Below are 21,601 nucleotides of genomic sequence, written 5' to 3'. Positions count from 1 at the left end.
ATATGTACCTCCCGCCATAAAATACGTAAATAAAATGCCCTCGTCTTTCAATTGCATAAATGATATTGAACTTGGCACGTAAAAAAAGCAGCGAATGCGATTTCGAAACGCTGCACTATTTAACGGTCGCTAGGTGTTCGAGCAGAAATGTCGGTTTTTATTTGTTTCTCTTGCAATGAACTTTCGAAGGGTTGGCGCTGCAGCAACAAACAGCCAAGATCACTTGTGTGAGTGAGTTTAGAGTGAAAGTGCTTGAAGTAAAAAGGGTCACACCCAGTTTAGTGCAGTTCGAAGTTACGTAAACGTACATAAATTCATTTATATGTACATGTGTACGTATATACATAATCACTTTTAAAAAACTAACCGTTAGCACGGTGGGATCAGTTGGCTTCATAAATAGCCATTGAAGGGGATTCGACTCTCATCTCTTCAATATTTTTTACTTATTCCAGAATTTCCTAACAAGTTAAAGTCTGATTTCTCTTTGTGTACTCGTCAACGGTACTTACACATTTTAGAATTCACTACATATTCAATGACTGATCTCTCAAGAACCGGATATATAGTAAATTCAGTTTCGTTATGCTTACTTAGACCAAACTTAAAATGGAAAGTATGAGTTCTCGTTAATTTGTATTTCTTTTTATGCTCTAGGTATATTATTATATACATACATTTACAAATGAACAACGTGGCGAACTAAGTCGATTTAGCTATGTATGTCCGTCAGTATGTACGAAGCTAGTTCTTCCTTTTTAAGATATTGATCTAAAATTTTACTCCCGTCCTTTTCTCCCAGAGAAACTGCTGGTTTGTTGGAACCGCCGATATTGGACTACTATAGGATATACGTATGTAGCTGTCATACAAATTATTGTCCAAGGCACAGCTACAACTTCCTTTTTTTTATACTCTTTTAAATTTAAAATTTTATCTGTGAAAAATGCACCAGACAAAGTTCAGATCGGACCACTAAAGTTCCGCCACACAACCAGACCGACATAGATTTTTATCCAGCCAAAGACTGTCAACCCGGCAGAATGATTTCAGCCGCTACAACAACAACAACTGATATGGCTTCGGTGTAGATCAAGTTCAGATTGAACCACTATACTTCCGCCATACAAACTGTTCGATCAAAATCAAGATAAAAACTTGTTTATACTCGTTTATACTTCGCCTATGAAGGGTATATATTTTCGGTGCTGACGAAGCTATCATTATTTATTATTTTAAACGAATGATAGTTCCGGTTCTGAAGGTTTATAGATTAGAGTTCTGTTATAGTTGGTAACAATCTACTTCCAATATTCCATTTTCTCTACTGTATGATTATTAACAAAGCCCCAACAAATGTTTTTTTTTTCATAATAATTTTGACAATAAAATAATAATTAAAGATTTTTATGCTCCTATCTCAGGTTGTCACAACACGTTAAATGGCATTTGTAATCTATGTTAAGATATGTTACGACATAGTGCATAAGTCGTATTAGAAGTAATATTGTATTTGTGCCCTAACTAATTGGTTTGTGTCTAGGATAATGCAAACGTCACATAAAAAAATAATATACCGGTCATCTGGCTACGCTTATTACACAGCTGTTTCGTACACAAAACAAAAGTCGTAAGAAACTACAAATAAAATCAGTGAAATTCAACTAGATTTTCTAATTTTGCAAAAAAAGCGATACGTCCAGAAAAATGTCCTCAAACTTTAGATATACCATGGTGCGAACCGTACGCCCCTATGTCAAATATTTTCCGCAATTAACAAAGCCAGTACTTCGGGTGCTTATTAAAGTTTCTGTTCATTATTTGGAGAGTTCGAAGTGTTCACCGGAAGAATTAGACTTGGAGTTGACTAAACTTACACATTCTGGCCAAGACATTCCAGATAACTTTTGTGAATTGTTCGCAGCCGTGCTGCAAATTATGCAAATATTTTTGCGTACGCCAAAGGGTATTGTTAAAGACCACGAACTACGAGACTGCCTTAAGGAACTGAGGTTAGTAAATTTTGCAAAACAAAAACTTCAATGTCCCCTTTTCAATTATATTCCAATATGTAGATTTACTGATGAATGCGTTGAAGACTTAAGTAAAGTATTGTATAACCATCGTGCCTCGTTAACGAAGAATTTCATTGAGGCCAAGACAACACGTTCCAAACCAAAGAACCTGCAATGGCGCATCAACATATCACTAGGAGAAGGGTATGTATGCCTTAACTTTTTAAATATTTTAATACTTTTTTATTTTTATTTCATTTTTGTGGCAGCACGTGCAATGGCAGTATCAATGCGCCGACTATCATATTACATTTTCAATTACCCGATGGTCGTTACCGCACACTGGAATTTCCACTGTCAATGTTTCATCAACTGCGTTATAATGTTGCTTTGCTACTAAGTGAAATGCAAGCACTTGAAAGTCGCGCTGTCATGAAGAAATTTTAAGTTCGAGATAAATTATCTATATGGAACTTTCTATTTGAAATTTGAATGCTCAATTAGGTAAACGTGCCATTTATAACATTGGATCTTGACTATATTTATTGGAGCAAGAATATACTATATTTATGGAATTAACTCCCCTTCGCATTATTATGTGTATGGATGGACATACAAAGCGAAGCATTTTATCTGTCTGATATTTGTTGCGTTATTTACCAATGTATTACAAGAGTATTTAATGTAGCTTTGTTAGTAAGGGTGTTCAATGTAATGTTATTAAATTGTTATAGAAGTTGCGGCGATTATTGTTATAGCAATAGGTGTCTACGTGATTAGCAAGTAATACAAGAACAGAGTTGTGCAAATAATGTTTTCAATAATATATTCATATATATTCAAAGCAAAGACAGACTTTTAGATAGTAGGTTAAATTAAATTTACATTATACACGCATATTGATGTGCATATGTGCTTTCTATGTATGAAACAATAAATATTCAATATATTAACAAATTGGAAAACTAATATTTTTATTATTTTGTCTTTGGTTCTATCATAAATCATTTATACATTTAACTTTTTCTCGCTAAAAATAAATATAAGATGGTTACTTCCCTGTTAATCGAACTTAACTACACCGTTTCACATAATTTATATATATACATACATATATATAATATAAATATATATATAATAATTATATGCATATCTGTATATTCTTTATTTATTTATTATTATTATTTTTTAATTTTTTTTTATTAATTTGCCGAATAATGTTTAACGCCATCAATTTCACGCAGACGTTGGGCTGCTTGCTCCGGTGTCAAATCGCGTTGCGCCTCATTCAGTAATTCGAACCCGACCATGAATTTGCGCACAGTGGCAGAGCGCAATAGAGGCGGGTAGTAAAGTGCGTGAAGTGTCCAATGAGACGTGTCAACGCCGGTGGCTTCGCCAGTAGGAGCACCATGAAAACCCATTGAGTATGGAAAGGAGCATTGGAATAAGTTATCATATTTAGTTGTTAATTCCTTTATAACTTTCGCCAAATTCTCTCGCTGAGTTAAAGTAACATCACTTATGCGTTTGTTGTCATTTCTGGATATAAGTAGAGTCTCAAAGGGCCAAGCAGCCCAAAAAGGCACCACAACTAACCAATCGGGATTCTCGACAACAATACGTTCCTTACGTTCTAACTCTCGTTTCACGTAATCTGACAACAATGGTCGGCCATTCTTGGTGTAGTAATTGCGCAATCGTTCGTCTTTGATTTGTGGTTCCGTAGGTAGGAATGAGCAGCACCATATTTGGCAGTGAGGATGTGGATTCGAACAACCCATAGCAGCACCCTTGTTCTCAAACACCTGTACCCAGAGGAATTTTTTACTCAATTCATTGAACTGTTTGATCCATCTGTGTTGAATAAAAACACAATTATGAATTAATAGATTTATAATTGTTCCATGTGGCATTGAATACGCACTCATCTATAACGGCAATTATTTCGCCGACGGTCATCTGTGGCAGTGTTACATTCGATTTGGGATGAAAGCACATAACTCGACAAGTACCTCTTGCCTCCGACACTTGAAATAGGGGATCATCTGACGGTGGTGGTACCGGATTGTCCTCCATCAAAGCCGGAAAGTCATTTGTGAATACAAATGTTCCTGTATATACCGGATTCACCTACATACACACAAAATCATGCAATTATATGTAAATTGTGTATTTGTTTGTTTTCCATAACATACGGTGCCATTTGGTCGCGCCACGCCTGGACTAAGTGGGTTAGTGGGATCAAAATCGGGTATGTTGCTTTTCTGTGGCGCCTCCTGTTGCCCCGTCCATGGTCGCCGCATGCGATGTGGACTCACCAACACCCAACTACCAATCAATGGATTGAATCGTCGATGGGGATGCTCTATACGTAATTGAAATGTGAAAAACACATACCCTCATACGTGTAAATGCAAATAAAGCTTACCAGATGCTACGAATTGCATTTTATTGCAATTGTGATAAAATCTGTTGATTTTACGCAAAATCAAAACGGACTGACTTACTAACCTATCGCGGTGAGTATTTAGTTCTGACTGAAATTCTACCACTTGACTACACATCAGCCGATCGCTCGCTCGCTTCTAGCGCAATGTCAAGTACAATGAGTATAAATAAACAAACTGCTCTTTGTGTTATCAGCTCTAAAGCGAATGTAATCAACTTACAATCTCACCTACGACTCACCTATGCATATGTGCATGGACATACATATGTATGTATGTACATACGTACAACTATGTTATGTATGTACATATGCATATGGAAATGTGTTTCATAAAGTGAAATAAAATCCGATTAAATTAGCTAACGGTAGTTTGTTTATTTGTTACACCCAAATGTATTTAGTGTGTTAGACCAAATAACTTAAGAGGTTAGGGGTAGTTAGAATTTTCAAAAAATTAATTAAAAAATGCATTTTCGTTAAGTGTAATATCTTAAAAATATTCCCTGAAAATTTCACGTTGATCCGACAATTAGTTTTTGAGTTATTCGACAAATAACAAGGAGAGCTCGGGCACTTCTAAGTAAGAAGACAAACTTTAAACGCGTTTTTCTGAAAACTATTTTTTTTGAACCGGTGACAACTGTAACTCGAAAACCACTCAGTAGATTTTAATGAAATTTACACAGCTTTTAGAATACATAATAAACTCGGGCCTGATCGAAGGATTTTTATTTTTTCGAAAATTTCGATTTTTTAAGACCAATTAACTGTTGATTTTTTCGCAAAAATTTAGAAAAAAATTTCCTGAGGCCGCCATTTTGTTAATTTTGAAAAAAAAAATCCTTCGATCAGGCCCGGGATTATCTATTTATAAAACTAATGTTTTTTGTCCGATTGTTTTTAGATGAATCTCCAAGGACTTATGCTTGTCACCGCAAGTACCTTTTTTTGGAACAGGGTCAACAAAAACAACTATAACTTTGGAAATAAATTTTTTTTTTGAAATTTTCGTGACTTCAAGTTAACACATCCTATAATAATGCCATATTACTACTTTTGTAAAATAACATGATTTAATAGCAAAACAAAAATACTGAAATCTCTCGTGCCTCTGACTACCCCTAACCCCTTAAGGCACTTAGGCGTTTTTGGGAAATAAAAATCAAAAAGACACTGAATCAATTGTTTTAAAATTTGAAAGATATATTTAAAAGTACTTTATGAATTCACACTAATGTTTTTAATCAAATGTTTTTCAAGCTACTACTACTAATGATATCTGCCGGAGCGCCAAAAAAAACTATAGTAATCATTCTGACCTTAGAACATTAAATTATTATTTGAAAAAAAACGTTGGAGTTTTACTCAAAATTTTGGTGATTACTAAAGTCCGATAAAAAAAAATGTTCGTTCATTGTATGTATATATATACAAAACATACAGACGTTTTTCTCCATGTAATCACCGAAGCAAATTCGAAAAATACCCATTTGAGAAAAGTATTTTTAATAATAAACTGGTAAAGCTGGACGCCTACACCAGAGAAGCCTGCAACTCCAAAAATAATAATATAAAATTTTATAATATATTGAAGTTGTAGGGGTATAGAATTATCGATATATGCAAAAAGTTTTTTTTTTTTTTTAATTTTACATTATATAAAATATTTCTACATAAAGAGAAAAACAGAAGTTTCATATTCGAAAACTAAATGAAAAAAACCTTATCTGAAATACCTTTTTTAATTTGAAGAAGATTTTTATTAAGCGCGTATGTCTTCTTATATTGACTGCTGGGCATAAATACATATTATATTTATTATACATATTTAGACTACTGATAACGGCCCGACCCACTGCTCGATGATGAAAACAAGAAAAAAGTTAACTCTCACTGCACCGAAACTATAATACCCTTCACGGAAGCAAAAAGCAACTATATACAAATAAATATCTACGTATAGCTCAAATGTAAAATACAACCGCAACAGCGTGCTTCCAACGGAAAATGCTTTGCTAGTTCTTTCTAATATATATTTGATATAAACAACTTTCAAGTGAAATTAAGGTTACATAATGAAGAAAAAGATCTTTATCTTGAATTTAAATGACAGCTACATACATATATGCTATAGTGGTCCGATCTGAACAATAGTATTTTCGGAGATTATAGCTTTTTTTTAGACTATAATACATGCCAAATTTACTCAAGAGATCTCATAAAAAAGTTTTAGCAACTTTATTGTATTTACATTCATACATTTTTTCGTACAAAATATTTTTTTGTGTTCTTTGAGTCAAAATATTGGACGTGTATATTTTTATTTAGACTCAATATTGAAAATTTTGGAGTTATGAATTTTCAAAATTTAAACTTTTGAAAAAGAAGTACAGAAAAGTACATAATTCATTATAAAAAAATAAAAAGCCGCCTTATTCTTTACGCGTCGCTAGCCGCAAATGCGAGATCCGCAGTTTTAAATATTTGTCAAAATTACAATTTTTTATGGTCCATTACGAAAATTGTAAATTTGTAATTAATCGTTTGTGTGCCAAATATGTCATATAACAAGTACATTGTTCGATCTGACCGATTCTTACAAATGATCAGTATTATGTTCAAATGCAGATATGTTTGTATTAAAGTTCACCCGGATATCTCAAAACCTGGCAAAAATGTTTAAAATCCGTAAAATTAAACTTTACTTAAAAGCGCCTCGAAACCGGTTTTAGACCTACATTGTTTCTCTTAGGCAAAATTTTTCAGAATGTTATAGAAAAACAAGTAAGGAAGGGCTATGTTAGGGTGCAAGCGAACATTTTCCATAGTAAATTGGAAGAATAAAAGCCAGGGAAACACCCAAAGGTGGAAAACGACAATCAGAAATTCGGAATCCAAGCAATTTTAAAGAGTGAGCCCACAAACCACACCAAACCGTTGTTTGTTCTGGATGAAACGACAGCTCTTGAATCTCTTCAGGTTGCTCTTGGTTCCAAGTGCGGCAATTTTGCTTGTTTACATACCCATTGAGCCATAAATGAGCCTCGAAAACGTCGGATCTTTTGGAACTTTTCATAGAGCGAAGAGCTGTCGCTTAAGAAGGTAGAGCGGCTTTCATTCTTGCACCATTTGTATTTTGTACTATTTCAATTTAAAATCTAGACGAGTGAGTGAGTTGTTGTGAACGGCGCCGAATCCATTCTCCACGGTCTTAGTGTGCACTCTCAGTTATGGCTGCTTCATTTATTTTTTCACTGAACGTGAACGCTGAACGTGGTCTATTCGGTCGAATATTATCCAATAATGAATGAATACTGGGTCTTAATATGGCTGATGGTGTTGCGAATAGTGCACTCACGATTGGTCAACATAATAAGCCTTTATTATGGGTAAAATATGCTCTTTAATTTCCATTGAGATCACTCACATGTTAGCCGATGTTTTATAAAGATCCCCAAAAGTTCGAACATCTTTATATTAGGTATATGGGAACTAAGGAAAGTATAGACACGATTCAGCCCACAGACATACCATCGTCAGGAAAAGGTCTGTCTGTCACACATTGACCGATATTTGCGGTCTTATAAATGCATTATACTCGTATGTAGTAAACATTCTCAACATATAGAAGTAATAAAGAAGTTCGTATAAATTTTATATACATTTTATGATTTAATACCGTATATAGAGGAAAAAATATAAATGTTTTCTTTAAATTCTCGAGCATTTTCCATATAAAAACGAATTGTGGTTGACCAGATTAAACAGAAAAAAAATGCGACGCAGAGCTACAAACGAATGCACTTGATTTCGCGGAACGCCCGTATTCCTTATGAATTTGATGTCGTTGTAATAGGAAATACTTAGAAAATATGCGCAGATCTTCGATTTTCATTTGCAACTAATTCCTAAGATCTTACCTAATTATTCGTACTGTAAGAAACAAGAATGTTTTCAATAAATATTATTTATTATTATTATTTATTTGTTATTAGATTTACTTTTTATTTGCGATTTATCAGTCATTCTGTTTTCTTCATCATCTTTTTTTATTATTATAAATTATAAAATCTAATACAAACAAACAAAGCAATTTAACAATCACTGCCGCTACATACGATATACCATACATTGTATTCATATATGTATATACTATATATTAATGTATATATATATATATATATGTTGTTTGTGTAATTTAGTCGCATGTACCTATGTATATATATTTTAATTTATTTGTGTCTATTCAACTTATCGCGTCACTTGTATTGCCATTCGTTATATGCGGCCTATATATGTAAGTATATGCGTGTGTATGTAAGTACTTTATAATGTGTGTGTGTGAGTTCACGTGTTTAATTAAATATGTGTTTGTATGTATGGCAAGTGTGTATATGCATACATATATTCATATATATATATTTAGTTGATATTTTTTTTACACATTTTTTTTTTATTTTAATGTATATATATGTAGTTATAATAATAAATAACAATGGGTTTAAGCCTATATATGGTTGTTAGAGTAAAGTTACATATGTACTTCAGAATACAAGTGAGAATTTGTCAATTTATTAACACTCCAAACCGTCACTATGTATTATCATTTATCAGCTTACATATTCATATATATTTATTTATGTATGAATTTATACTGCATACAAATACATTTACATACGTGTAAGTCGACACTCTAAATATATGTGTACATAACATTTTTGTTTCCTGTCTATATACGTTTGGTATATAGCTGTATTGTTGTTGTTGCTGCTTGTTTTACTTTCCTAGTTTCACTTCTATACTTTTTACCTAAATATATTGTTTAAGCTAATACTTGTTAATCAATGTTACATACATACATTTTGGTTATTCCGTTTGAATTATACAAATAAGTAAATGTTCATATTATTAGCACATTCTTAAATTAAAAAAAAAACGAAAAACAATATATTTTTTTACAAATTATTTCAAAATACTAATGAATTCAGCTGTACACAATTGCATGCTTTCAGGGACAGCAAGTGCGTATGAGTAACATTTTGCTGGAAAAGCGCTGTGGTAGATCGTTTGTGAAAATTAGCTTAGATTCCGCCTTATTTACTTATATTTTTTTAGCTGAATAAAACTTACAGCAACTTAAAAGTAAAAATACAACGTAGAAACTAAATTGCAAAATGTGACAACTCAGTGCCGCTCGAAGACGAATTAACATTTGTAGATCCGCTCATTTATCGATAAAATATGTTTGGTAAGCTAGTATAGAGGTACGTCATGCACCTGCTTTATGGCTAAAAGCTGTTGCAGTTTTTGGTTTCTTAGGCTTAACCCGTCACAATGACTTTGGGTTATACTGACCGATTACTTTACGAACTTAATTTGGCATAAATCGTCTAATTTAAAATTATTAGATGTTAATTAATCAATTTAAAGAGGCTCGTGTCATAGTGACTTCACTTGACAAGTAAAGTATTAATTATCAAAAACCATTAAAAACCGAAACCGTGTACACTCTTATGTTACACCATTAACCGAAAAAAAGTTTATTTTTATATTCTATTAATAAACTTAGATTGACTAAAAGCCTCTCATTTCATAACTCACATTTGCACTCCCTTTCGCTATTGTTGGCTTCCATGCATAAAATATTTACATGAAATGTTGGTTGTATTTATCTTTCGGGTAATTGCTTGGAATGAAAATATCAATAAATGCAGATTTTCTTGTGCAATATCATAACTGGGCGTGATTACGTAGGTATAGTCGCGTGTTGCATGTTTTTCGGAGGTAAAATTGCATGGATTCCAAAATATGTGGCAACCACAACGTTATTTATATATGTTTATGTATATGTATGTATATTTGTTTTTTTCATTTGAAATTATTAGGAGAAAATTCAAGTGTTTTGTATACTTTTTTAAATTTTATACTTTTTCTAAGTACATACATACATTGCAACAATAAGATATCGTAATAAAATATAAGGTATTGTTTTATGCATTTTTTGCAATTACTGTTCCATTGTGTATGATTCCATCGTGTACATTAATTAATAATAACTTGCAAAGAGAATTTCGGAAAAATTTAAATTGCTTTGTGATTTCAACGACAATTTTGGGTGCACAAATCTTTAGATACTTGTTTAATGCAATAATTTATGTAATAATAATTGTTATTAAATTTTATTTTTTAAGTCAACATTTTTTATTTTTTATTCGTTTGATAAAGTGTTTAGTTTAAATTTATGTGTCGAGATGAATTTAAGAAATGTCAGAACTTTTGTGTGTTGGTGAGTACTGCGGAGTTGATGGGTTATTCTGGCGAGTGAAAGCATTTAAAATATGGTGTTAAAAATTATAATTTTTAATATACATAATTATAATTACTATTTAGATTTAAAATAAAAAAATGTTTTAAGCTCTATACCATTATGTTCTTCTTATTACACTTCTTGAAACAAGTGTATGAAATAAATATTAACTCGTATATGGAGAAGATATAAATTACAGGTTGTCATAGTATTTTTATAGGAATATCATATGGGGGTTTACAGAGTAAAGGTTGAGTCAAAAAAAAGAGAAACAAAGAAATTATAACATTTTTACTTAAAAAATGTCTCCGAATTGAATAAAAAAAAGTTCATTTTCATTATTTTTTTAATATTCAATGCTATATTTCTTTGTGACTGTAATATCAATGTTTCAAAATTTGTTTCCTTTAAAGTATTTTTGAATATTCATATGTTATTTGGATTTGCAGATGTTAATTACGAATTGGCAGTTTATCTATCTATAATTCGCATTTTTTTGTTGAAGAAATCTGAACACATAGGAAATTTCCGATTTAATGCAGTCTAGCAGAAAATGTAATACTAACAGCCACCTGTTGAATTTTTATTGCGGAGAATGTAATGTTAAGTATTTCGGCTCACAAATTAACAGAAATGAAATGTTAACAGTCAAATAGGTCAGGGTTATGATTTTTTTAATTAAAAAAATTTTTAATCGAAATTAAATATTGGAATTTTTTTTTAATTAGAAATTTATTTTAGTATTAAAAATTTGAATTTTTTTTATTTAAAAATTGGTGTAAAAAATAAAAAAATATTTTAAAAAGGAAAGATTTACTACTGAAAAACTACAATGAATTTTACAAAGTGGATAAGTAAAGTATAATATTTTAAGACCTCTTATATAATGTTAACGGTCAAATAGGTTAGGGTTACGAATTTTTTAATTAAAATATTGTATGTATATTGTAATTTGAATTTTCAAAATCGAAATTAAATATGGAAATGGTTTTCTTTAATATTTTAAGACTTGTTATATTAAATTTAGTAATTATTATTTTTTTAATAGATTTCGCTAATATTAATGGGATTCTTGAGATTAATATTAATATTTAATTCTTTCAATCCGCTATTTGGAATCAGAAATTATTTCTATTGATTATTTTCTGGATTAAAAAATAAAAATTGCACTATTAATTCAATTAACTTTTAATGCATTATGTTTTTTGCGCAGTGACGCATTTGTGCAAAAATATTAATAACCGAGGTAATTACTATTTTTTGCAAACAAAAAATGCTTCAAAGGTTATATTCATATTAAAATTTTTTTCACAAAAAAATTAAGTTAGGTTAGATTGGTTTGAATTTACATTTCCTTCTCATGTAAAAGTGATATGCAAATACATAACTCTCATGCAATGAAAAAATAAAAAATATATATGTACATAACTGCTGATGACGTTGCCTCAAACTGAATAAGGATTAATGGGATGCGAACAGTCGCTTGCTGTAAGTGATGACGTGTATGTATGTTTGTATGTTTGTATGTTTCATTTTTGTGTGCTTTAATTTATATTTATTTTGCTTAGTTTTAGTAAAATGTTTGCATTTCAAAATGTCTTATTTTGCATTTGATATGTCCGAGTTAAGCATTTTATTTAAGTCTAAGTGTAGACAAAAAGTCTTTCAAAAATTCTTAAAAAACCAACACAAAAAAATCTCTATTGTATTTAGCATCAAAAAACGATATACAAACACGCATTTGTTGTTGTAAAATATTTAGCATTCTAATAGCTGTTATAAGTTCTCACGGCGTCTTTTTTGTATAATAAATATTGTAAAAAAGTTAAATACGGTGAACACTGGCAATATTACCTTCATACCCTTCATGCATACAAAGAGAACGCAACGCGGCGTCGGATACGAGAGATCAAATAATGAGCTATATATGTATGCGCGTGAGTAGCTTAGTTAAGATGTGTGTGTGTGTGTTAAAGTGTGTAGTGAACGATACAAGTAAGTGCAGTAAGCCCGCCATTTTGTGTTTGCGTGAATTTGAGCTATTCGACCGAATGACTGAGCGTGTGTAAATCGGCGTGTGACGTGTAAATCGCGTCTAGAGAGTCGTCCAGCACAGTGTTGTTTACCTTCTGTTTCCATTTGTTGTAGTAATTGCAGTGTCAAAGCCAATAGTTAATATTATAATATTATTTAGTTTCAGTATGGTTAGTTTTAAATTTAATTTTTTGTCACGGATTCTCTGTCATTATATTTATAATATGTGTTTTGTATATCACTATAATAAGTGCCTTCATTAAAGTTGCTTGATATAGTATTTTACTTTTGGTTTGTAGCATTAAGTTATGAGTTTTTCTTTTACTAAATTAAATATCTTGAATTTAGTTTTTAAAAATTTGGGACTAAGTATTACATTATTACAGCACCACATTTGTTATATGTATATATATATTTAAGTTTTTAATTTTTCCTTTTTCTTGTTGTAACTTTACATGAAGAATTCAACGAATCAAATTTGGTTAAATATTCATAGAGATTTGCTTGATTTTGGAACTACTTGGTATTGTTTTGTTTTTTTTTGCCTATTTATGTATTTTTATATAATTTATTAAGCCATAGATTTTCACCGTTAGACGGCAATCATTTTCTAAAACTTTTTTTGTAATGCTTTGCTATTTTATTTGTGTTTATTATTATTGCCAACACTGTTTCTAGTATATTTATGTGTATTTGTTCGTCTATTTAATAAACCATCGTCACTTTGTCAACCTAATTGAATCAATTTTGATGTCTTTCCTAACTCACATGACAACTTTCAATGTTTCCATACATTTCTTTATAGTTTATTTTATTCTAAATATATGTACTTTACATTATAGTATTATATTCATACGCATATATGGCCACTGTATTTTCCTGCTCACTAATACACAACTTAAACCATACACTTGTTTCTAACGGACTTTTCAACAAAGAAACCCATTGGATTTGTATACTGCTTTATAACACAAAATAATACTTGGATTCACTCCGAACATCAGCAGCCGAAACAGACAATATACATGTGATCATTACATACATATATAGTACAATATAGTATATCGAGTAAATGAGTTCAACCCACTGGACCGGAATTCTGGAATAAACTCACAGATTTTACAGCAAAATAGATACATTAACCCAATATTCATATATACTTGTATAAAGTAGATTTTTTCAAATGAAAGCAATAACGGTTAATATTATTAAGAAAAAACTCTCAAAAAAATTGAGCTACAAAAAATCTCTTTGAAAATTTACTTTAAATCTCGATATCATAATTCATTTATAGGTTTTTATTATTTCTATGACATATTAGTATTTCAGCTGAGAACAGTGACAACTAAAAGAATATTTTGCAAAAACCTCAATGTAAGCACTCATCTCCAAAAGGACTTTATAACATAAGTAGTCGATAATTCTTAAAAAAAGCCGAAGTGCTGCCGAGGTCTGCTAACAATTGCTTTTATTGTACTCGAGAAACAATGCTGAGGACCTTTTGAGAATTTCTACAGCAAAAATTAGTTTTTTTTTTATCCTTTGGGATAAAGTGATCAATTCTCTTGTCCCATTGCTGAAACTGCCGCTGATGCACCTCATGATTATTATCTCTTTCGTTTTGCTTTTTTTGTACATTACATATACATACATACATATGAGTTTTATTTGTTTGTTTTGTTATCTTATTGTTCAACTTGTTAATATTAATATTAGAATAATCAAGTGTTAGTACATTATATATTTTAAACTGTCATAAATATTTGATGTTGGTTTTGTTTTATTTTGGTTGGCTGTTTGTTTGTTGTTGTTACTTCTTTCCATTGCTTTTGCTTGCTTTTATACCATAATTTCTTATTGAGTTTTCGATATTTTGTCGCCCATAATTACGCATAGGTAATAACCGTTATGTATGCAAAGACATTCTTTCGTGTGTCGTATAACTGTTATTTTACTAAATACACGCTCATCGTGAGTATCTCTGAACTATTTTCTGAACCCTTTCGTATTTCACTAAGTGTATTTGTGTATGTGTTTGTTTGTTTGCATTTAGGTGTTTGTGTGCCTTTGACTAAATATGTATTCCATAAATTTAGTTAATTTATTATTGCTAATTTGAATTAAATATTAAAATACTTAACCACTCCATTTCTCAACACCTCATCGCTGTTAATCCAAGAATTTAACAATCTCCATCGCCCCAGACCTCATTCAAACAAAAACAATTTACACATACCATTCCTTAACATCCTTGGAATCTCGTTTCTTCGGCTTAGGTTGCACTAGCCCGGCCATTTGTGGGCGACCATCGGCGCCGGTACTGGCTATGCCGGAACTTATACAACCATAGCCGACTACACCACCACTATTGACACCAGCTGCGCCGAGCATGCTGCCACTACCGCTGCCACCAGTGCCGCCTCCACCACCACCGCTTGCATTATGCCCATTGCTCTGATGGTGTGTCCCATGGTGGCGCTGCTGATGATAGGAACCGTTGGTACTGCTATTACCCAACAATGCCGCATTGGGATTATGTCCATAGGCAGCGGCTTTCTCTCCTTCCGTTTTATAGTTGCGATCACCGGTCGATTTCAGCCACAAGACCAACAATATCACCAGTATTACAGCTATCAGTATGCCGGCGACAATGCCGATTATCATAGCGGTGCGCTCCTCTTCGATGGAGTTGACGCGACCACCCTTGCCCTTGGAGCGGTAGTTATTGCCATATGTGGGCGGTTGTGGTGGCATTTGATAGTATGGCGGTGTTTCATGTGGTGAAGGTATGTGCGGAGGTGGTCGTTCCTCCGGCAGTGATGTATGCTCACCATTAAAGATCATATTTGATTTTTCATCTTCATCGCCATGATGTCGTTCGCCGCCTTCACCACCGCTAAACACCTGTACGATATCATATGGTGTGGTTTGATGTTCCGTCGCTGTGGAATGGATTTCAGGGGGTGGCGTTGCTTGGCTGGTAGTTGTTGTCAGTGTTGATGTAGATGCTCGTTGCGTAGAGGTCGTGTAGATCGAAGTGGGTGTTGATGTCTGCCGTTGCTGCGTGACAATGCTCGTAGTGGCGCTATAAGGTACGGTAGTTTCTCGCGGCGCATACGTTTGACTCTCGGTTCGTGTCATCACACTGCTGGATAGAGTAGTAGTTGAACGCTGCTGTTCCGTGGTTGTGCTGGACGTATCAATACGTCGGTTAGCGCCATCTGTTGTCGACGATATGATTTCATGATTCGATTCTGTAATGAGGTGAATATTTAAATGAACAATTACTTTTATAAGCAATATATAGAAGATATATGGTATAACTTTCCCAAATTATTGCAAATTTTCTATGCATTTAGATTTCTTATACTTTTACGCAATTCTTGAATCTTAGTTGTTCTTAATTTTTCTCTCAAAATGTGTATATTTCCTCCATAGTAAAAAAACTTTAATTATTCCTGTCCATAAAACCGGTAGTAGATTTTCAGTGGAAACTACTTCTACTTTCCTTCCCACAATGAATATTTTCATGCTTGTAATATGTGTTAAAATCTAACTGGTAATATCGATAAATACCTTTTCATATGTCACTGTTGTTTCACCAGAAGTTCCTCAAGTTATCCAACTAATCCAAGTTAATTTCTAAATGTATTACAAATGACATTTCACCCTTTAATCAAGGTCAAAGATGTTCAGGCGTTTACGAGGAATGTTCTTAAATTATTAATCGTCTGATCAAAATTTATCCGGACTTGTTTATTTCTAATGCACCGACAATTCGAACCCATACAATTAAATGTTCATGCGAAATTTGAACCCCTTATGTCATTTGGTAATTTGCCTATTGCCTATTTGGAAATACTGCAGAAAATTTCTGGGAGTACTGTGTAGAAAAACAAAGACCAAACTGCTATATGATGTAGAGGCATGGACGATGACTACATCTGATAATTTATGATTATGATCGGCGATTTAAAAGATAGCGGTTGGCTAGGTCTTAGGTCAAAACACTCCAGCTTTGAAAGTATTCGATGCAGTACTTGCTGAGGGAAGCAAAGAAAGACCTCCAATCCGTTGGAAAGACCAGGTGGGGAAGGATCTGGCTTCACTTGGAATCTGCAGTTGGCGTCACATTGCGAAAGGAACTCGGCTATAACCGGTATCTACGCAAGTAAAGAAGAAAATACTGATACACCCACACAAGTATTTGAACCGCACAAAGCATTCAGCAAAGGTCGGGAAGTCATCGGAACTTGCCTTATCCGAGTAATCCATCTACCTACATATGTTTATGAGGATCACAGCACCCTTTATCGAACACCTCAACACATTTTTGTTTATGTTTTAGGTAAGAAGTGTTTCCTTGCTATACTCGCACCAAAACTCAGATCTTTATGCAACAATTACGTTAAATAGAAGTCGCAAGAATAATGCTTAAAAACGCAAACCCTACATTCATAAAACAACTCACCACTGGTGACTAGATATGGACTTATGACCATGACATCGAAACTGTCCAACTATCTAGCGCATGGTGTTCCAAAATGAGCCGTCCCAGCGGAGGCTTGTAACAAGTTTATGGAGAATTGAGTAATTTTGCATTGCATGCCTGTATTGGTAAGAAAAGAACCTATTTTGAAGGCGATAATAAAGATTTGTAATAAAACTCGCGAAATGTTTATTTTTTTTTGTTTTCACAGTTCGGTCCGGTTCTGTGTCAATGTTGTTCAGAAAGACTTTTATTTGAACTTCACATTGATATTAAATTTTTTTTAGATAAAAAGAAGTTGAAGTACCACAGACATTTATTTGTATACTAGTTTCAGCGTAATGTGTTTTATTGTTATTGCTTCGCTTATTATTTAATTGCCCAAAAAAGCAGTTCAACAAGTATGTAGACATACATATACATATATATGAGTATTTGATAAGAGCTGGACAACATTTGTCCATATAAACATATGTACAATAGATATGTAATTATGTAAGTAACTATAGCAAGTGCGTAAACAAATAATTTTCTTATACATAAACATACATACATAACTGCAAGAATCATCTATGAATACATAATAGACATACGAGTACATACTTAGGTACATAATAGTAGAGATTGTTAAATTTGTAAATTAATTAGGGGATATGTGTTTTAAAGAATAACATGTGCATTTCTAAGTCGCTTATACTTATACATATATGTACATACGCAATTACATACACATGCATACAAGTAATTTTGCATGCATGCTCTGCCCCACCTGCGCGCTCTCTTACAAACCCATAACTACAAATATACATTTACATATGAGTCCTGTAATTTCACCTATATTTACTCATTTCACGCCTACTACCCACAAATACAAACTATATAACGCTTACAATCAATTATTTATAAATTTCTATGCATGTATGTACATATGTATTATATTTGTATATACACCTCCACATATTTATGTTCAGAATGGTTCCGTTAAATTTAAGTTCATTATTATAATTTGTTTGTGATCATATGATTTGCAAGTGGCTTATCTGACATTTTACAAATGCGACGAATTTACTATATTACAGTTAGCCGTCAATTCAACACTTCGTTGAGGTTATTTATTTTGAACGTTGAATCAATTTTAATGCTGCTGTTAGAGATTTAAGCCTTCTTGAACTTAGACATAACGACGTTGACATTTTGCCGTTGTAACGTAAACGTAATTACATAACAGTTAACGCGTAGTAGTTGTAGTGAGTGGCCAGCAAAATGGTGGTGATGTTGTCTTTTGTTGTAATTTTGCAAGTGTTGTTGATCGTGATCGTGGTGGGCATGGTCGTGTTGTGAGTAAACTGATCTTTTTGATAGAATTCTTTCTGATATTCTTTTATTAAACATTTTCTTTTTTTATAATATTTCATTTTTTGTTCTGTTTGTTTTTCATTTTGGCCTTTTCGTTTATTTCGAATACAACTTGTTGTTGTGATCACGTTCGCCACATATTCCACTCATTCTACGATTGCATTGTTTGCAAGTGGCAAATCCATTGCACGATCAGAGTCAGAAATATGAAGAGTTCATTTTCTGAAAGAGATAATTCCAACTCAGAATCATGAAATCAAGATTTCAAGTTGTGGAACAGCGATTAACAAGAAACGAGTAACGAGCTTCCATGGGCGAACGGCAGTGGTTGTGGTGAATGTACGAATATGGCTGATTGATTGGTTGATTGAAATGTTGTTGATTGTTATATCTTTATATTTTTTTGGTAATTGTTTGGATCTTTGTCTGGTTTAGCGAAATTGAATGCTTGGAGTTGCGATATGTATGTCTGACATAATGAAATAATAATGTTTGCTACAACCAAATGATACGCAAATCTATCTCTTGATGAGCTGACAGGTCAAAGCCATGCTATTTACATATATACACACACTTGTACATACACACAAGTGTCTAATATGCATGTTGGACTACAGCTTAGACTAGTCTAAATTTCTTCTCGGTACTATAATCAGCTAGCTATCTTTGGCAAACAGTGTTCAATACATGCAAATATTTTTTGTATGTCTAGTACAAAATATTTTTAAATCAATATGTGTCGATTACGTAGAATATTTCCAATATGTGTGTATAATCTATATAGAGGATTATGGTAGCAGAAGTTTCTATTATATATAGACTAGGATAGGAGGCAGTAGAAATGCTTGGAAAAGTAGGAAGTACAAGGTGCACATAATTAATGAAGGAACTTTGTAGCATACCTATAATTCTAGTCAATATTTATGTACATATATATGTAAGTAAGGCGAGATATTTTACAAATACATATGTAATCTAATAACCGAATTGAAGTTGGAAAATTAAAAATTTTAATGTTCTTAGATAATCTTTTTCTTAACTTGAAAGTAGAAAACACTCATTTCATATTAGAATTTAGCAGAATGTATTCTTTAAAGACCTGACATTAATATTCTTCAAAAGATCTTTATCTTGATTTTGAGTAGTCAGTTTAACTGGCTATATGCAATATGATATAGTGATCCGATCTGAACAATTTGTTAGGAGATTACATCATTTCTTTGAACAATAATCCATGCCAAATTTCCTGAAGTTATCATTGTCATCTTGTTATCTTTTTCGGATACAAAAACTTATATTTATCAATTAGTTTATATGAATAGATGCTTAGGTAGAAAAAGACGTAAGCAGATCAATAGCTCAGAAACTGAGGGACTAATGACAGGTGTTTCTTTCGGGGTGTTACGAACTTCATGGAATCGCTCAATTTATTACTGTTAAAGCAGAATACAACATTTTACAAATTTATATCCTGGAATGGCTAATGCCTTAAGTCTCTAAAACTAGGCTCGTTCCCGTTAAGAAAGTCGGAACCTCTTGAAAGTAACTATTCAATAAACGCTATGAGCTTCATCTGTCAACTACACATTGTCATTTAACATCTTCCATAATCATGTATTGGAATTCATTAAGTGCCAAAATGCTCTTCTCAATGTCTGCTAAAAAACTAAAGCCCAAGACAGAACCCCAAGACTCCTAAAAACGTCAATAAGTAAATATATAAAAATAATTTCCCATACTATATTCAGTTTCCCTAGTTCATTACATTTTCTATTAATACGATTCGCGCCTTTCTTCTACTGCCTTCTCAGCGCAATTATTGTGAGTGATATGCCAATGAAATGACCATACTGACTACCAACTAAATGGCAATTTAACTTTTAAATAAATTCTCTACTACTTTACTTATACAACAAATACTGGTACTTACCTGATCCTTTCGCTGTGCTGGTGGAAGTGAACTGCTCCGTAGTCTCGCCATAATCACCAGATCCATGCAGGCAGTCCTCATCGTCACAAGCACGCTCCGTGCCGTTAGTTTTGTCTGTATTTGCAACTTGTGCTGTTGTTGTTTGTTTTGTGGGCGGCACATACACAGGCGTGATCAAGTCATCACCGCTGCCCGATTCGAATGGTGGTGTACACTCATCTTCATCGTCACCACGACAACCAGAACCGGCGCCCGAGAAGATTAGATCATCAATGGCGCCCGGATAACCACTTGCTGGGGTCTGCTCGTTGGTGTCATGAAATGCAGAATAATTTAGAAAAACATTTTCATAGACAGCAAATCCAAATTTATGCTTCAATTTTAATGACATCCATTACAGCGCATGAAGAAGTATGTTTAAATGTGTGCATGTATGTATTATATGTCAAGATAAGCAATGCAATTTTATATGAAGTAAAGGAGTATGTTATATGTTGAATTCGGGTATGATTATTACGAGTATCATGCAGAATATACTGTTATGTATGCATATGTAGATATTTGTATGTAAAACATGAAGAGATGTAAAGGATTTTGAAATGTGCTTGATTCGGTTAGTGCGTGATATAATTAGTGAATAAAAACTGGGTGGTTCCAATATAAATTACATGAAAGTGTGCTTTAGCGCAAAATATTATACATATGTTAAGTAGTTAAATGAAACAACTTAAATAAAAAAACATTGCCTATAGCAATCGCCCTGCTACAACTATTTAAAAAAAAAAAATGTCGTAAAACTTTCAATGAAATTTTAATTTTTTTGTAAAAATGTCTGCCAAAAATCCAATTTTTAGTTTTTTTTCCTTCGTCCAACTGCTAAATTTTCACTTTAGATGATCATGTAAGGTGTAATCTTTCAAACGTGGCGCACCTTTTTCCGAAGGGTCTCCGGAAATGGCCGGGTTTTCCCAAAAATTTCAGAATTTCTTTATTATATACACTTTTATAAACTTTTAAA

General features: G+C 32.6%; 3 protein-coding genes across 6 annotated transcripts in view; 1 reads left to right on the top strand and 2 right to left on the bottom strand.

The window, feature by feature from the left end:
• Window positions 1-1,597: 1,597 nt before the first annotated feature.
• LOC105222807 (COMM domain-containing protein 5) lies at window positions 1,598-2,980 on the top strand. Its single transcript, XM_011200285.4, has 3 exons — window positions 1,598-2,012; window positions 2,076-2,219; window positions 2,285-2,980. The coding sequence occupies exons 1-3, from the start codon at window positions 1,708-1,710 to the stop codon at window positions 2,460-2,462; spliced, it is 627 nt and encodes a 208-aa protein (XP_011198587.1). The 5' UTR covers window positions 1,598-1,707; the 3' UTR covers window positions 2,463-2,980.
• LOC105222808 (probable galactose-1-phosphate uridylyltransferase) lies at window positions 2,816-4,607 on the bottom strand. Its single transcript, XM_011200286.3, has 4 exons — window positions 4,447-4,607; window positions 4,214-4,383; window positions 3,943-4,148; window positions 2,816-3,872 (listed from the first exon to the last, which is right to left on the bottom strand). The coding sequence occupies exons 1-4, from the start codon at window positions 4,580-4,582 to the stop codon at window positions 3,218-3,220; spliced, it is 1,167 nt and encodes a 388-aa protein (XP_011198588.1). The 5' UTR covers window positions 4,583-4,607; the 3' UTR covers window positions 2,816-3,217.
• A 6,859-nt stretch (window positions 4,608-11,466) lies between these two features.
• Window positions 11,467-21,601, bottom strand: part of LOC105222809 (neurexin-1) — a 33,347-nt gene continuing 23,212 nt past the window's right edge. For 3 of the 4 annotated variants that reach the window (XM_019989145.3, XM_011200287.4, XM_011200288.4), the window contains exons 19-20: window positions 20,584-20,884; window positions 11,467-16,062 (exon numbers count right to left, since the gene is read on the bottom strand). In XM_019989145.3, coding sequence (XP_019844704.2) covers window positions 15,035-16,062; window positions 20,584-20,884 — 1,329 coding nt within the window. In that variant the 3' untranslated portion in view covers window positions 11,467-15,034. Of the gene's footprint in view, window positions 16,063-17,595; window positions 18,876-20,583; window positions 20,885-21,601 lie in introns of those variants that run through there. The other variant, XM_011200289.4, reaches the window with a different exon arrangement.

Source organism: Bactrocera dorsalis, chromosome 2 (genome assembly GCF_023373825.1).
Source record: "Bactrocera dorsalis isolate Fly_Bdor chromosome 2, ASM2337382v1, whole genome shotgun sequence".
In the NCBI taxonomy this organism is placed as follows: domain Eukaryota; kingdom Metazoa; phylum Arthropoda; class Insecta; order Diptera; family Tephritidae; genus Bactrocera; species Bactrocera dorsalis.
The sequence above is the reverse complement of the archived record's forward strand: the minus strand, read 5'-3'. Positions and strand labels throughout refer to the sequence as shown.

What these genes read in the sequence shown, in the direction of transcription:
- LOC105222807 (XM_011200285.4), top strand. Translation starts at nt 1,708, where the DNA reads ATGTCCTCAAACTTTAGATATACCATGGTGCGAACCGTACGCCCCTAT. An exon ending in GACTGCCTTAAGGAACTGAG is followed by an intron (nt 2,013 to 2,075) that starts GTTAGTAAATTT and finishes TCCAATATGTAG; the next exon opens with ATTTACTGATGAATGCGTTG. An exon ending in AACATATCACTAGGAGAAGG is followed by an intron (nt 2,220 to 2,284) that starts GTATGTATGCCT and finishes TTTTTGTGGCAG; the next exon opens with CACGTGCAATGGCAGTATCA.
- LOC105222808 (XM_011200286.3), bottom strand. Translation starts at nt 4,582, where the DNA reads ATGTGTAGTCAAGTGGTAGAATTTCAGTCAGAACTAAATACTCACCGC. An exon ending in AATGCAATTCGTAGCATCTG is followed by an intron (nt 4,384 to 4,446) that starts GTAAGCTTTATT and finishes AATTACGTATAG; the next exon opens with AGCATCCCCATCGACGATTC. An exon ending in ATAATTGCCGTTATAGATGA is followed by an intron (nt 3,873 to 3,942) that starts GTGCGTATTCAA and finishes TATTCAACACAG; the next exon opens with ATGGATCAAACAGTTCAATG.